This window comes from Anabrus simplex, chromosome 5 (assembly GCF_040414725.1).
Source record: "Anabrus simplex isolate iqAnaSimp1 chromosome 5, ASM4041472v1, whole genome shotgun sequence".
NCBI classification, from domain to species: domain Eukaryota; kingdom Metazoa; phylum Arthropoda; class Insecta; order Orthoptera; family Tettigoniidae; genus Anabrus; species Anabrus simplex.
This window is the reverse complement of record NC_090269.1, coordinates 39,529,458-39,545,358: the sequence shown is the minus strand read 5'-3', so window position 1 is coordinate 39,545,358 and position 15,901 is coordinate 39,529,458. Positions and strand designations below refer to the sequence as shown.

The following is a 15,901-nucleotide window of genomic DNA, read 5'->3' as shown; positions in this document are numbered from 1 at the left end:
ACTCCTCATCTAATCGATCGGATAACGATGATTAAGAAAAGGATTGTAATTTTTAGGAATAAATAAAGAATATAATCTCATATTTCATTATTTTTTTAACCTAAAATTCGTAGCTCATATCCCAAGGATGTTTTCAATATCGAGTTGCTTGCATGAAGAGCTAGAACTGTGGATATTTTAACCACTCTGAACATGCAGAAACAAACCAACAAATTAATAGAACGAACAGGTGCGGCGACACGTTCAGTTCTTAATTCTACTCGCGGTCCACTACAGCCCACTCCTGCGTGATGTCGAACACTTCATCAGAGATCCGATACTAGGAAGTCTTATCAGGGCACGCCGGGGGAACTTGTCCACTCAGCCAGCAGCCTGTAGGACAGGAAACAGCTCGGCTGGAATTAGTGGGCTATCCAGCCCTGTCTTATCGCTGTCCCATTCATTCCTGAATGCCAATAATGTATGACGTAACACACATACACACACTATCAGGATGGTGTCGCATTGCAACTTATGTTCAAGAACATCCGGTTACGTAATATTGAGCAGTTGGCTCAATTACAGACTGGTCTCAGTATTAAAGCCGTCTTTCATGAGATTTTGTGTTCTTATTTCATTCTGGAAACGTGCTGATATTGCTTATCTTAATGTTAATGCCACCATCACTAACTGATGGATGGATAGGACAAGTCAGAATGTCCAATAGCAAAGCTACAAACTAAAAATTGGCGGTAGGCTGTCACTATTGTAATGAGCGTAGGGTATAAGAGTTTCCTTGACTTACTTATTAGAAATAGAAGACAAACATGATGTGGATAATACATTTTATTTAATTTAACTTACGATTATGTTCAATGTCTCAGTTGACAGATAAAAATGGAGGCTACCTGCTGAAAAATAAAAACTGGACATTTGGAACGTAGTTCTCATGAGACAGCGCTTCAAAGTAAGGAAAAATTTGTGCTAAATATGTGACGTCACTCGCATACTCTGCTTTAAGATGCCGTTGTGTTGACTCGCGCGCTCAGTTCGAGGTTAGCTGTCACATCGTGATATGTCTGTTAGGTCATCAGACCAGAGGCTGGTTGGATCCTCATATAGCACCACCCAAGGTTATGCGGTTACAAGGAAACACCAAAAACCAGTGGCAGCACCAAAATGAGGCGTACTAGGCAAGATGAGGAGTGAGGTAGTTTTCCATTGCTTTCCTTACTGGGTCAGAAAGTACTATTGCAGCACGACTGATCCTATGAGCAGCACCTTTCATAACACTCAGATGCACTAGTCGTGCTCTGAATGTCAGTACTCAGCACTACCCATACCCCAGCAGCTTCCATATTGTCACAGCCATGGATGTTGACCGGGACGTCGGTGGAAGCTACACTTTACTCTGGCCTGTGCCAAGAGATGGATGAAAAAGTTATGTATCCATCAAGAAATGACAGCAGGCAGTCATCGTGGTATAGAATAACAAACTTAATAATGGAAAATAATGATTTTATTAGGATTAGGAAAAAACGTCCAAAAGAAAGATTTCTCATATCACAAACACATACTACATCGAGTTATTACCCACATTCCAAGTGTACCACGTTCTATTGAACACTAAAAGCAATATAATTTTTTTCGTTCCAGGCACCCATTATCGAGGAACGTAACTCTACGTTAAACCTTTCGTAGTGCGTTTTGAGGATCCAACCATCCTTCAGACATATACGATCTGTCCATACAGTGGCACACCACTGGTCTTCTTCCATCTCCTTTCCGTAGTGAGTTTAAAAACAGAAATTTCATGCACACACGTTTTTAACGTTATCACAGGGTTAGTACATCGTACGTGTACAATATTGCAACATTGTTTGGATATTATGAATATTCATTGTCATGCCTTGCATTTGCTAATTTCCCTCCCAGAACTGAAAGAATGACCTCGCCCTCTAGCAGCACTACCACTTCTTTCTCGGCCACGAAAAAGCCAGAGTTTAAGAAAACTGGAATATATCTTCCTAAGTCCGTATTTACTTAAGTGTAGTTTTACGTGGAGCTCAGTCGGGTGAAAAATGCAACATATATATTATCATCATCGAAACGAATGAGTTAGACTAAGAACAAAGTAAACAAATGAAGACAGATTGAGAAGAAAATAAGAAACGTTGTGTTAAGTAAGTTCAAACGTGCACCTTAGTTAGGCATAACGAATCAATAATAATAATAATAATAATAATAATAATAATAATAATAATAATAATAATAATAAAAAATCTACTCTAACTCAAGGGACTACAAAATACATTACTTTATTATTATTATTATTATTATTATTATTATTATTATTATTATTATTATTATTATTATTATTATTATTATTGATTATACAAGTACAAACCCTATTTTACACATCGTATATTAGGGCTATAGATAACAAAACTCGATTAATACATGAAATAACAGATACAACTTAAAACTGGGTCGAATTGTAAATAAAATGGAGAAATTAAGCAAACGTATTATAACATAATTTTTCTTAACGAAGCATTAAAGTGTGCTTGTGTGCTTGATATTGTATATCACATGTATTTAAGTGAATTACTAATTCATACCTACTTCTTTAAAAAATGGGCCAGTCAAATAAAAGATGATAGACACTTTGTGGCATTTCAGAGTTAAAAGTATTTGGCTTCTGGATATTGATTCGATACCTCTCAAAATATGATCGAAATTTTCCATTTTCTGACACAAACTGAATTAAAGTATGGTCATGTGTGAATCAACTTTTCAGTCTATCCGGAATCTTCGGGAAGAACAAATTCCTTGTAAGCTGGCCTCTTGAACTAGTTGTCCATAGATTATTCCATATAATCTCCGTATACGTTATCAGTTCCTTTTTGACAAAATGACATAGGGCACTTGTCATATATTAACAGAGATTCGGGGGTGGTTGCAGTTTCTTTGCAAGTTCATCAGCTCTCTCGTTCCCTTCTATGTCGTATGACCACGTATCCATTTTATGCACATACAGTATGCTTGTTGTAGTCTAATAGATGTTGGAATTCTGTATGGAAGTAAAGACATGAAGTTGTCGCAGACACTTAAAAGACCTGATCTACGATCGAACTCACTATCTTGGGAATAGGAAAAGAAATGGACTAAGCGACTGCGCTACCGGCTCGATTTATTATTATTGTCGGTAGAAAGGAATTTCCAGTTGATTATGCTTCAGCGAATGTACTGTATCCCTTAACTCCGTTTCGAGGTATGGGGTTGGAGATAAGGTGAGATTAATTTGTGTAGCAAGTTTTACGGCTGGATGCCCTTCCTGACGGCAAACTCAGTTGAGGAGCTAATGAAGATGTAATTATGAATGAAATTGGGTACGGAGATGAAAGGAACCGACTGTGGCGTATACATAGGAGCTGCCCCGGCATGTGCCTAAAGTGAAAATGGGAAACCACAGAAAACCATTCTGAGGAAAACCGAAGGTGAGGTTCGAACCCTCACGTTCCCAAATGGAGAGCTTGGCTCCATAGCCGTAGCGCGTTAACATGCACGGCCACTCCACTCAGTATTCCTCAGCAAATAACGTTGTAAATTTGTTTTGCGTGCCTGCAAGAAATTGGAGGAAGCTAAACGACATTTCTTGTTGTGGAAAAATAGAAAACGCGTTGTTTTTCTCTCTTTGAAGATATATGTAATCTCTGTTATGAATCATTTCTTTTTCCTTTGGTTACGCTGCCACAATCTGTCAGCGTGTGTCGGATCTCGACTATGAGTATTTAAAAAAGTAGCTTTAGATGGTATCTTCACTTAATGTTGTTTTCTTGTTGTTTCAGCTACGGCATGGACCTGAATGGCGCGCGGCGCAAGAACGCTACACGGGAAACAACCAGCACGCTGAAGGCGTGGCTGAACGAGCACAAGAAGAACCCATACCCTACCAAGGGCGAGAAAATTATGTTGGCTATCATAACTAAGATGACACTGACCCAAGTGTCCACGTGGTTCGCTAATGCGCGCCGACGACTCAAAAAGGAGAATAAGATGACGTGGGAACCCAGGAATCGCGTCGAAGATGAGGACAACAATAACGACGATGACAGTGGCCGCAAGAGTGCAGACCACGCCAAGGATCCGGGTAAGGAAACATTCAACTACGTTTTTTAAACATTTTAGTGTGTTTTACGTAGCAACAATGGGCTAAGAGCGGGAAGGAAGCGACCGTGGCCTTAATTAAGGTTTGCCCCAAAATTTGCCAGGTGTAAAAATGGTAAACCACGGAAGACCATCTTCAGGGCTGCCGACAGTGGATTTCAAACGCACTATTTCACGAATGCAAGCTGACAGCTACGTGTCCCAAATCGCGCACTCATTCGCTTGGATTTTAACATTTTAAGGTCGTTACTAAGATAAATTTTCGGCGGCATTACTTAAGGTATAGCCGTAGCAATCGACTGTTTTAACAATTAGGAAATCGTGGTACACCATTCTGGAGGCAGCAGACGGTCGGGTTCTAACCCACCACGTTCCGAATGCGAATTCACAGCTGCGTAATCCGAACCGCGCAGCCAAATTTCTCAGTGAACTGATCTGATATGAAATGAATTTCTGATGACAGCAGGCAACTAACGATACAGGCCAATATACTGTGGTACTAGTCTATTGGTCAGTGGCTTCAACACTGTCAATCATCATCATCATCATCATCATCATCATCATCATCATCAACTACTTCTCCTTCTTGTTCGGGTAATCCTTGTGGTGCGAGGTCCGCTTTATACCTCAACTCTCTGTGAGACTCCTCTGCTCAGAGGTTCATAGGATAAAGGTACAGGAACACCATACACCCTATGCTATAGGATAATATACACAAATGTAATTAAATATCGTAGGTTAACAGTACCATGTATCCAGCAATGCTCTTCCTATCCATTATTTTCCTTAAGACTGGGTACCAGATGTGCAGTCCATCAGCACAATTTCCGTTGTGCTCATTTCTCTACGCATATGTGTAACGACACCGTAGTGTAGGAGTATGTTTGCGTGACATATTTACGCACTCCTACAGTATAATACATATACATTTAAGGTTCATTTTCCTTTAGACAGAAGCACAGGAAAATAAAGACAACGAAAATTGTTCGATGGGCTGATGCTCGTTGTTTAAAGGGGCCTAACATCTAGGTTATCGGCGCGATTGACTGAATACCCATATGTATCTGGGAGGCGTGACAAGTCTTCAAGAAATTAATGGATAGGTTAAGCATTATCAGATACGTCGTATTGTTTTTTTAACCCGCGATAGATTACATCTACTTCTTGTAAATGTTTTAAACTCTCCTTACCTCGGTTACGTTAGTAACCTTTCTCTCTCGCGGGCCTGGTGTATGCAAACTTCATTCGTATATGCGGACTCCTACGGGTGCCTACGTTATATACAATATAGAAATATTGGCTATACATTTATTCGCATGTACTATGTCGTCTAGATCTTTGATATCAAACGGACCAGTGTTTGTTTCCTTGAAAAGACACCTGTAAGGTCCCTCCAACTCATCCATTCTATGTTCATCCTAGTACGGCCAGTAGTCGGGAGATAGTGGGTTCGAAAACCATTTTTGGCAGCCCTGAAGATGGTTTTTCGTGGTTTTCACGGCTAATGCTGGGGCTGTACCTCAATTAGGGTCATCGCCGCTTCCTTCCCACTCAACCCTTTTCTGTCCTATATTTGCCATAAGACTTTGTCGGTGCGACGTAAAGCAAGTTGCTAAAATAAATGTTGATATAAGCTACTTTTTGATGAACAACTCAAATTCATTAATGACATTACACTTCCGGGCGAGTTAATGCTAACAACGTATAACCTATATGACTTCGGTGTCTATACTTGTGTGTGCATTTGGAATAAGAATTAGGAATCTTTAACGGTGATGGTGATTATTTTTAAGAGAAAGAACTAGGCAAACATTTTCTCTTATTACCAATCAGAGGAAAATTGGAAAAAATCGACACTTCGAAGAATATCGGTATCGGCAATAGAAAGGGAAGGGCCATGAAAGGAATGAAAAAATAAATTTGCTGGCGGTTTAACGTCGCACCAACACATCGAAGGCTTTCGGCGGCGGAAGGGTGGAAAAGGGACAGGATTCGGAATGTAGCGGCCGTGATCTTAATTAAGGTGCCTGGTGTGAAAATGGGAAATCACGGAAAGCCATCTTCAAGGCAAGATCAAAACTACGCGACCTAAACGGTGTAGGCAACTCGCTCATTTGTACGATGCATGTTAGCCCTTAACGAAATAATAAACATTCGTACTGTATTGCCAAATAGAACAAATGATACCACAGTTAAGTACAGTACAATCACTCATATCTGGCGTGGTTTCCGAGCATGCTCCTTTTTATGCGATGGCGAGATCGTTTTTGGGGCGTGATGTAGTGAACTGTAGTACTAGTGGTACTGGTCCATTGGTCAGTGACTTCAACACTATCAATCATCATCATCATCATAATCATCATCATCTTCTTTTCTTCTTGTTCTTCGAGTAATCCTTGTGGTGCGAGGTCCACTTTGTACCTCAACTCTCCGTGGGCCCCTCTGCTCAGAGATTCCTAGGATAAAGGTACATGAACACCACACACCTTATGCTATAGGTTAGCATATTCTACACAAATGTAGGGATTGTAGCATAAGAAGGAATGCACGAAGGAAGTGCGCATTAGGATTGCAAGGGATGGGAATGATGTTGACTTACACACTCAGCAAGATCATGTACCTTAGTCTGTGTTAATCAATCGTGAGAATTACAGTATTTATTCCTATTGCGGTAGTGATTTTCTGCTTAACGTTAAGGTACATAGTTTGTGCCATTTTAATTAGTGTTACAATCGAAGCATGCCCGGTGAAAAAAAAATGCAGCGAGTTAAACTGGCTATGATAACAACCTCCTTAAGAAAGAAAATGAGTGAAAGCAATATGAACTTAGGTTTTTATTCGTTGTCATTATTATATTTTATACTGTGTTTAAGTACACTGTGATTGATATTAGTACATAGTGTGTTATGTTATTATAGGCCTCATTACTTACAAAATAAGGCTTTATAGATCTTTGTAGGAATTCGGCTGAATTTTAATGATACTCTCTGACATCCAAATTGTGTGTTATCCGGACTAGCAGGTGCCACATTAGTCCGGATATCAGAAGTTTTACCGGGCGAGTTGGCCTGGCAGTTAGGGGTGCGCAGCTGTGAGCTTGTATCCGGGAGATACTGGGTTCGAACCCCACTGTCAGCAGACCTGAAGATGGTTTCCGTGGGTTCCCATTTTCACACCAGGCAAATGCTGGGGCTGTACCTTAATTACGGCCACTGCCGCTTCCTTCCCACTCCTAGGCCTTTCCTAACCCATCGCCGCCATAAGACCTAGCTGTGTCGGTGTGACTTAAAACCAATTGCAAAAGAAATAATTTAAAAACAGAAATTTTACTGTAATTAAATAGAATCTAACGTAAAAGTTTCCACTTGGAAAAAGTGTCATATTCTTCTGTATTTAAAACGCGAGTTTTTTTCCGCAAGAACACCTACAAACAGTCGCAGTAGATATTTCTTATTGTAGCTATAATTTAACAAGCATTTCTACCTTTTAATCTTATAAACTAATTCTAAATTCTAACTGATGCAATTTTTTTATCATTCTTGTAAAACACAATATACGTTGACTATATTCCTAAACATTCATTTTATCTTATTGAAATATTTTACTATGCCTTATGCGTGCATGATGTGATGAGGTATTTTATGTTTCAGACTCCAAAGATTCGGGTACGGGATCCAGTGAAGACGGTGAGCGTCTTGAGCGTCTAGAGCGTCTGGAACGCCTGGAGCGACCGCTGGGTGCCGACACGGCCAGTGAGTGGAGTGAGTCCCGCGCCGACAGCGGACCAGACTCACCTGAGTGCCTGTTCGAGCGGCCCCAACACTTGCTGCACCCGGCCTACCACCTGCATCCTGGTGCCCGCCTCTTGGGCGCGCCGCCACCGACGTCGTCGTCACCTCCTCCTCCAGGTGCAGGTCCCAGCAAACCGCGCATATGGTCTCTAGCAGATATGGCAAATAAGGACGAGGTGACGCCCGTGTCCACTACCTCATCCCCTTTCTACTCGGGCAAGCTAGTGTCACCTCTTCATCACCACCATCCTCATCTGCACCATGCTGGCCAATACGTAAGGCCAACGGCGCATCACGACTTCTACCGGAGTTTCTATGGTCCTACGGCGGCGGCGGTGGCGGCAGCCTCACATCTAGCAGGAGCGGGCGCCAGTGCTGGAGGTGGTGCCGATGTGTCGCTACTCGAGACGTACTCGCGCACGTTCGGCGCTGCGGGTAGTAAAGTGACGCCGGGTGGCAGTGGTGGACCACCCTATCCGAATCCCTTGGGCATTACCGTAGCGCCATCAGGAGCTTCTTCTTCGTCATCGTCAGCCTCGTCGGATCAGCAGCTCAAGTCGCCCTCGGATGGCGGCAAACCTTAAAACAGACGCCGTTGAGTGTTGTGCAGACAATAAGACGGTGCTTGTACAGTCAGTCTTTTGAATGTGATAAACTCGTGTCCCTTTCTTCCCCCTACCCCCCTCCTTCCTTTCAGACTGTGCCATCGTGCTTCGTGTCCCACCCAAAAGTGAACTAGGCTAGACTGTAGTCTCGCGCGTGCACACAGCCGGCTTCAAACCAAGAACTGACAGAGACAAGAGCCGTGCCAAGTGTATTGCCCGTTGTGTATGTATGTATGTAGCGGTAGCACTGTTGTTAAGTTGGTAACGCCAGAAATATATTTAAAATTATTACTAGAAGTTGCACTAGCCTACTTGTGGATTAAAAAAAAACCGCCAGCTCTGAATTTTTTATACAGAATACATACTCTAGAGCACGACTTTACCTCAGTAATCCAGAAGCTGGTCTCTCGGTTTGGATGTGACGGAAGGCTAGCTCACGTTGTACCCACACATATCGCCTCCGCAGTTCCGGAAGCCTACGTTTTGATCGATACTCCGGTCTATCTGGAAAATAATATACAAAAAAAAAATCCAAAATAAAATAAAAACATTTTTGCGCATAGAATTTTAAAACAATTTATGGTTCACAACTTCTTTGATGGTTGTTGGTATAATTAGTATTCTAGTAAATAAGTGTCAAATTTTGTCGATCAAAACTTAGGTGTCTGACCTGCTAGAGAGGGACAGTTCTTATCAAACAGAATGGTATAATGTTGGTTGAACCCACCGTGTCGCAATAAACTATACTCACGACCCATGTCTTTTATTTCAGTGTTATTTAAATACCTCTCCACATCCTTCTTCCCTCAAATGAACACCAAAATGCTTATATCAACCTCCAGAGACTAAAACACTACATGGCATTGAAGAAAAATCGTTTCCAGGAAGATCCTTGTCTAAAAAATAAGAATCAACATGCAAATTTGCACGAAAATATGTAATAAAATTTTAACCTTCTGTTTCTATTCCATCATTTCATTAGTCTTCCAGTACCTTTGCAGTGTTCTTCACATTTTATCTCTCCCTACATGACAAGAGAAAATCAGTGGAATTCAGTTGGCTCCTGTGATCAAATAACCACCCCATTTGGCTTCCAGGTAAGTTGAAGCTGTAACCCCAGTTTTCTCGTTTGCGATGCCATTTAAACGTCCATACCTAGGGATGAATGAATTATATTATCAGACTCTACTAACCAGACTCCGGAAATTATCGCTTTAATACCAAGATTGAGTAAGAGTACTAAGGTGATGGAAAGACTGAACAAGAAGACCGAAGTACTCAGTTCCATCAATATTGCGGACACGAGATGCGGAAAGGCAAGTACAGGATCCTATGCAGGGGAATTTCTTGGCTGAATAACCTGAGGTACTGGTTCGAGATGAACACGATGTCGCTTTACCGTGTGGCAGATTCAAGGACTGGAATATAACCATGATGATCACCAGTCTTCAATAAGTGAGAAGAAGTAGTGGTGAGCAGTGTATTTAAACTAAACACTGCTCTCTCATCCTAATACACGTCAACTATTCTATTTTAGCAAGACATTTGTTGTAGTCTGTTGGTTTTATTCAGACGTCATCACGCAGTTGCTCTAGGGAGCCGGTGTTACTGGCTCCGCTCGGGACAGGTGTTTGTCACGTGACAAGAGAGCAGCAGTCAGGCGGGTTGCATAACGTGGTCGTACTGTACTTGCGCCACTGGCCTTCAGCACATATAGTACTACGTCATGCACTTCCCCTACTTCTTCCCCTACTTGCTCGCTAAGCTGCTCTCGTTCCTGGAGAGCGGGGAGCAAACTGGCTCCGAAGGCATTTCGCCCTCTATTGACGATGCCTGGTTTTAATTATCTCACAGTTCAATGCACTCCTACACACTGGTTAGGAAACAAGATAAGGAAAAATCATATATATTTCCAGATTACAACACATAGGGTAAAGGGAGATATTTTCGTGACACAAGTAAGTTCGTGTCTTTGAATTAGTATCATGAACTTCCTTATTGCCGACTGAGCATTCCAACGTTACTAGTAGTTCTATGAGTTATCAACAGATGTCTCTAGCTACTTGCATTGATCCATCGCTCTCTAGTGAACACACAATACTTATTCAAAGGTGTATCCCGAGCTTATCTGTATCACGAAGATGCCTCCCTTTACCCTGCACTCAGAACGCACAAGCCAAAAATTGTGATATTTAAACGTCTAGGTTAAGTCGTCAACTCAAAAACGACCTGCACCAGACCTCTAAGGAGGCCATACGCCAGCAGTAGTAGTAGTAGTGACGAACTAACATATATTACTATCCGATAATGCCCTATTAATTGAAAACATAAGACACAATCATAAGGTAATTTTAGAAGTCTAAAATAATTGAAACACTTTAAAATATTAGACGATTTATTTATTATTTAGAAAATACACACGTTGCCAACTGCATCCTTGTGACGGACAAGGGACGGATCGTTCGACTCACGCACCTTGTGCGAGGGTAGATCCTTTATGCTCAGCGTAAGGTTCAAACTGACCAGTCAGAACAGTTTTGTTTTCTGAGCATCAGTCAACGTTATCATCATTAACCTGTTTTGTTTTGGTGGCCAAACTTATAGCATTCTGAAAGAGTATAGGCAACCGTGGAGGTAAACAATGGAAGCTAAATTATGTGTTACCCGGGAACCGATTGGAGTGATTACGTAGGAGCCAATTCTTTTGTGGTTTTTGTTCACAATTCTTAGCAGTCTTTTACTCAAGATTTACATTGCGTTCAAACACGCAATGGCAGTGCAGTCTAGAGGAGAATGCAGCCATTATCTAATGGACCACACCGTCCAAGGTTTTAGTAAGTGCCGGTGAGCGAAAATAATTGATCAATTATTCTAAAATTCATTATAATAAAGCTTTCCTTCTTCTACTTGTGACGACGTTCACTCAGTCGTTGGACTTTGATCTTTACCTAGTACTATCACATCTTTCGGCGTAGCTCCTTTCTTTCATCTGACCAGAGGGTACCTTTACAGTATTCTTCAGGTTTTTTTTCTTTTCCCCACCCTATAAAATGCTCAATAACGATGTTTACACCAGGAAAATTTCAAGAAAAACACAATTAATTGCAGAGATATTGAAGACTTTCTGAAATAAACGTTCGCAAGTGGATGACATTTCTTAAGCATAAAATGACACAGTTCTTCCAATCAACTGGAGTTTCCTCAGATCACGTCAAATAAAAACAAATCTTCCTGTAAAATACTGTTCCAAAACGTATAGTTGCTCAAAAAGAAAAAAAATTAGTAAAGGTCTTGAATGTTACTCAAGCAAAGCAAAGCGAAGCCATCTTTGAACAGACCATGAAGGCCCTTGGATTGGTGGAAGGTAAAGGCTTCGTACTTCGTGGGGTAGAGTGGTTAACTCTGCGCCCGGCCGCCTTTGCCCCCAGGAAATAACCTAATACTCATTTTTGGAGTAGGCTGAGTAAAACTCAGGACCATATACACCTCCGGAAGTGGAAATATATTTTTTCTTTAATTTTGGACTTCCTGACAAGGAATCGAACCCACGCCATTCCGGGGGAACGGAGCACCCTTTACCGCCTTAGCCAGGCAGCCCCTGTAGTATGTTCCTCACATTTAAAATTGTATAAATCTTAATTTTAATTATTATCAAAGTATAATTTACTTTCCACGTACAGTACAGTAGATGCAAACCATTTTGGTACTCAAAGGAAAAATTATATCTACTGGTTCAATTTGTTTCTGAGGACTGACCTCTAGGCTGAATGGTCATTGTTGATACCTTCATTTCAGAATGTCCGGGGTTCGATTCCCGGCGGTGCAGGGATTTTAATCACTTCTCATTAATTCTTCTGGCTCGGGGACTGGGTGTTTGTGCTTGTCCTAACACTTTACTCTTCATATTCAGACACCACACTACCAACCACCACAGAAACGCGCAAAGTGATTACATCCCTCCGCATATGATTGTCGTCAGGAAGGGCATTCGGTCATAAAACAGGGTCACATCCATATGTGCGACACACTGCACATCCGCGGTAGAAGAATAATAATTGTTTCTGAGAAAAGTGGACCTGCGAGGAACTTATACAGTACTATACACTCATTCCTTTTTGATTGACTGTAGTTACATCAAGAACTACATACAGATGTTGTTCACTTGTCTCAGAGCTTGTAAATAGGCCTACTACAAGGCTAGACTAGGACGAAAGTGACCGTAGACATTAATGTAGCGCGCCATCACTTGCCAGATGTGAAGATGAGAAACCACGGAAAATTAAATCCAGGACAGTGGGGCTTCGAAGTCATATGTCATGAATGCAAGCTAACAGCCACCGTAGGGGGTAATGAAAAGTGTGAGATTTAAGGGATTCCCTTGTCCTCACAACCTCAAACCATCGGGGTCGCAAGAATACTTGGGAATACCAAGAAAGGTCAGGTAGGAAATAAGACGGGGTTTCGTACGTACAAGCTAAGCTAGGGACACTGAGATCGTCACCAGTCCCTCTCAATCTCCAGTTGAGTGCTACTTGGGTAAGAGAAAGTTAAAAGCGATAAAGGAAAGTAAGATATTTTACTCCCCAGGCTGCGCTAAGCTAACACCATTGCTTTTAGGAGGGAAGTAGTGTTGACAAAGGTAAATCGGACGTGAGAAAGGAAATAAGTAAAGGAGAACCGCAGTATTTCGAACTTAATGGAACCGGAAGTAGTTAATCACCTTCTGAAAGACTTGCTTATACCGGTGTACGGTACATAGAGTACATTATTTGATACACTATTCGGATTGTTAATATTCTGAGGTTCTGCTGTAACAACATTATCGGGTCAGTTCAGATTACCAATCACAATTTACAAGTTGTAAGTCATTGAGGAATTTCTCAGAGCTTTCATTTGGTAGAATATCAGGAACTTGAATTCCTCGGAGATAATCACCACCGTTTTGCTGAAGGATTGTCCAAATTTCAAGTTCCAGAGTACTTCCTTGGAGAGTGATTGGTGATAATTGCAGATACCAGGATGACCTTCACGGTAGTTGAGGTAAGTTCAATGAATTAATAATAATAATAATAATAATAATAATAATAATAATAATAATATATTTGTAATAATATATATATCCCCGTGTGGGGACTTACCGGTTACCTCCATCGGGCGCGTCCCATTGGAATTACTCTTTGAAGAAATCTGGAAAACTGAAAAAATTCCTGAGGAATGGAAAGTAGCCTTGATACATCCACTCCACAAAAAAGGTAATAAACAGGACGTTAATAACTACAGAGGAATATCTTTATTAGCAGTGGCATATAAAATATTTTCCAAAATTTTATTAAACAGAGTAGAAACAACACTAGACAATCATTTAGGTGAATATCAAGGTGGTTTCAGGAAAGGAAGATCATGCTCAGAACAAATATTTAATCTTAAGTCAGTAATTCGCCACAGGTTACTTAATTCAAAGGACATTGTAGTCATGTTTGTAGATTTCAAAAAGGCTTTTGATTCTGTTGACAGAGAAACTATATATAAAATAATTCGAGAATTTGGCATAAAGTCTAAACTGGCAAATCTAATCCGTGAAACACTTACAGACACAGTCTCTAAAGTGAAATTTCTGGGAGAGATATCACAGCCTTTCAAAATAAAAACTGGTGTACGACAAGGCGACGGACTATCCCCAATTCTTTTTAATTGTGTCCTAGAGAAAATAGTGAGAATTTGGAACGAAAAACTTATTGAACTCAACATTTCACCGATAAGGTTAGGAAGAGGAAACAAAAGGATTGAAATAAATTGTCTTGCATTTGCAGATGACTTTGCAATACTTTCTGAAAATGTGACATCTGCTGTAACCCAAGTAAATGTCTTGGAAAGAATCGCCAGCAGAACTGGCTTAAGAATTTCTGCAGAAAAAACAAAATTTTTAACAAATATTTGGGATGCACCAAAATTTCTGAAAACAGATATTGGCCAAATAGAGAGGGTAAAAAAATTCAAATATCTAGGGGAAATAATCCAAGAAAATGGTTTAGAAAAATCTGCAGTAGAGGAGAGGGTACATAAAATGGAGAGAGCTTATGGTGTCACCAAAGATATCTACAATAAAAGATGCCTATCCAAAAATGCAAAAATAAGGCATTACAACACAGTAGTGAAGCCAGAATGCCTATATGCAAGCGAGTGTCTGGCATTAAACTATAATTTAGATAAGCTAGAAATACTAGAAAGGCGAATCATGAGGAAAATATTAGGCCCACAAAACACAGCAGAAGGTTGGAAATTACGAAGTAATGCTGAAATATATCAAAAAATAGAAAATATATCAGATGTAATGAGGAAAAGGAGACTTATGTTTTTTGGACATTTATATCGAATGCAAGATAGTAGATTAACCAGTAAGATTTTCAGATATTTGTGGAGTAAGAAATCAACGACAAGCTGGGTCAACGAAGTAAGAAAGGATTTAGAAAAAAACAATATAACAACAGAAGAAATAAATAATAGAGAAGGCTTTCGGTTAAAAGTATTGAAAATAGAAGGATTCCAAGGTAGGAAAGTAAAAACGACTGGTTCAAAGTGGTCTGAAGACAGAAAGAAGAAACATAGTGAACAGATGAAAGCGTACTGGAAGAAAAGGAAAGAACAAAGAAGAAGGAATTGAAATTGGCACGTGGTCCTCTGGTGGCCCATTCGAAAGAATAATAATAATAACAATAAAATGAAAGCCATCACCACATAGGCCATAAAGGCCCTTGGGGGAATGAAAGGTCAAAACTTCCACTATCCATAACCTTGGTACTTAATGGGATAGAGTGGTTAGCTCTACGTTCAGCCTTTTTTTTTGCCCCCAGAAATTAATTTTACACTCCATTTTGGTGCTGGCTGATTTAACCTCAAGACCACAAGTGGAATTTTTGTTTTCATACATTTTCCACTTCCTGGCAGGGAATCGAACCCACGTACATCCGGGTGAACCGAGCACGTCTTTACTGCCTCGGCCAGGCATCCCCTAAAATCTGTCTATGTATATATAACGCTAAGGTGTATGATTCACAAAACTCAAGTTCTTAAACTGCAGGGAGTTAAAAGGTGCGGTTTTTACCAAAATCTTCCAAATCATCTCAATAGTACAGGAAGAATCTTGCATTTCTCGAAAAGTCAACGGAAATATATTTGTAATAATATATATATCCCCGTGTGGGGACTTACCGGTTACCTCCATCGGGCGCGTCCCATTGGAATTGGGGAAGCTCGCTGGCTCTGCCGCCAGCAGAGTCAGAGAGTAGTAGGGAAATAAAATACCACCGTGAAAAAAACTGGTCCCTTGCCAGGGTTACGGCGAAGACTGGTAAATGA

At 40.6% G+C, this 15,901-nt stretch overlaps 1 protein-coding gene across 1 annotated transcript in view; it reads left to right on the top strand.

The window, feature by feature from the left end:
- The window catches only part of mirr (mirror), a 407,388-nt gene extending 398,096 nt beyond the window's left edge, over nt 1-9,292 (top strand). The window contains exons 4-5 of the mRNA XM_067147941.2: nt 3,831-4,132; nt 7,800-9,292. Coding sequence (XP_067004042.1) covers nt 3,831-4,132; nt 7,800-8,524 — 1,027 coding nt within the window. The 3' untranslated portion in view covers nt 8,525-9,292. The remainder of the gene's footprint in view (nt 1-3,830; nt 4,133-7,799) is intronic.
- The last annotated feature ends 6,609 nt before the right edge of the window (nt 9,293-15,901 follow it).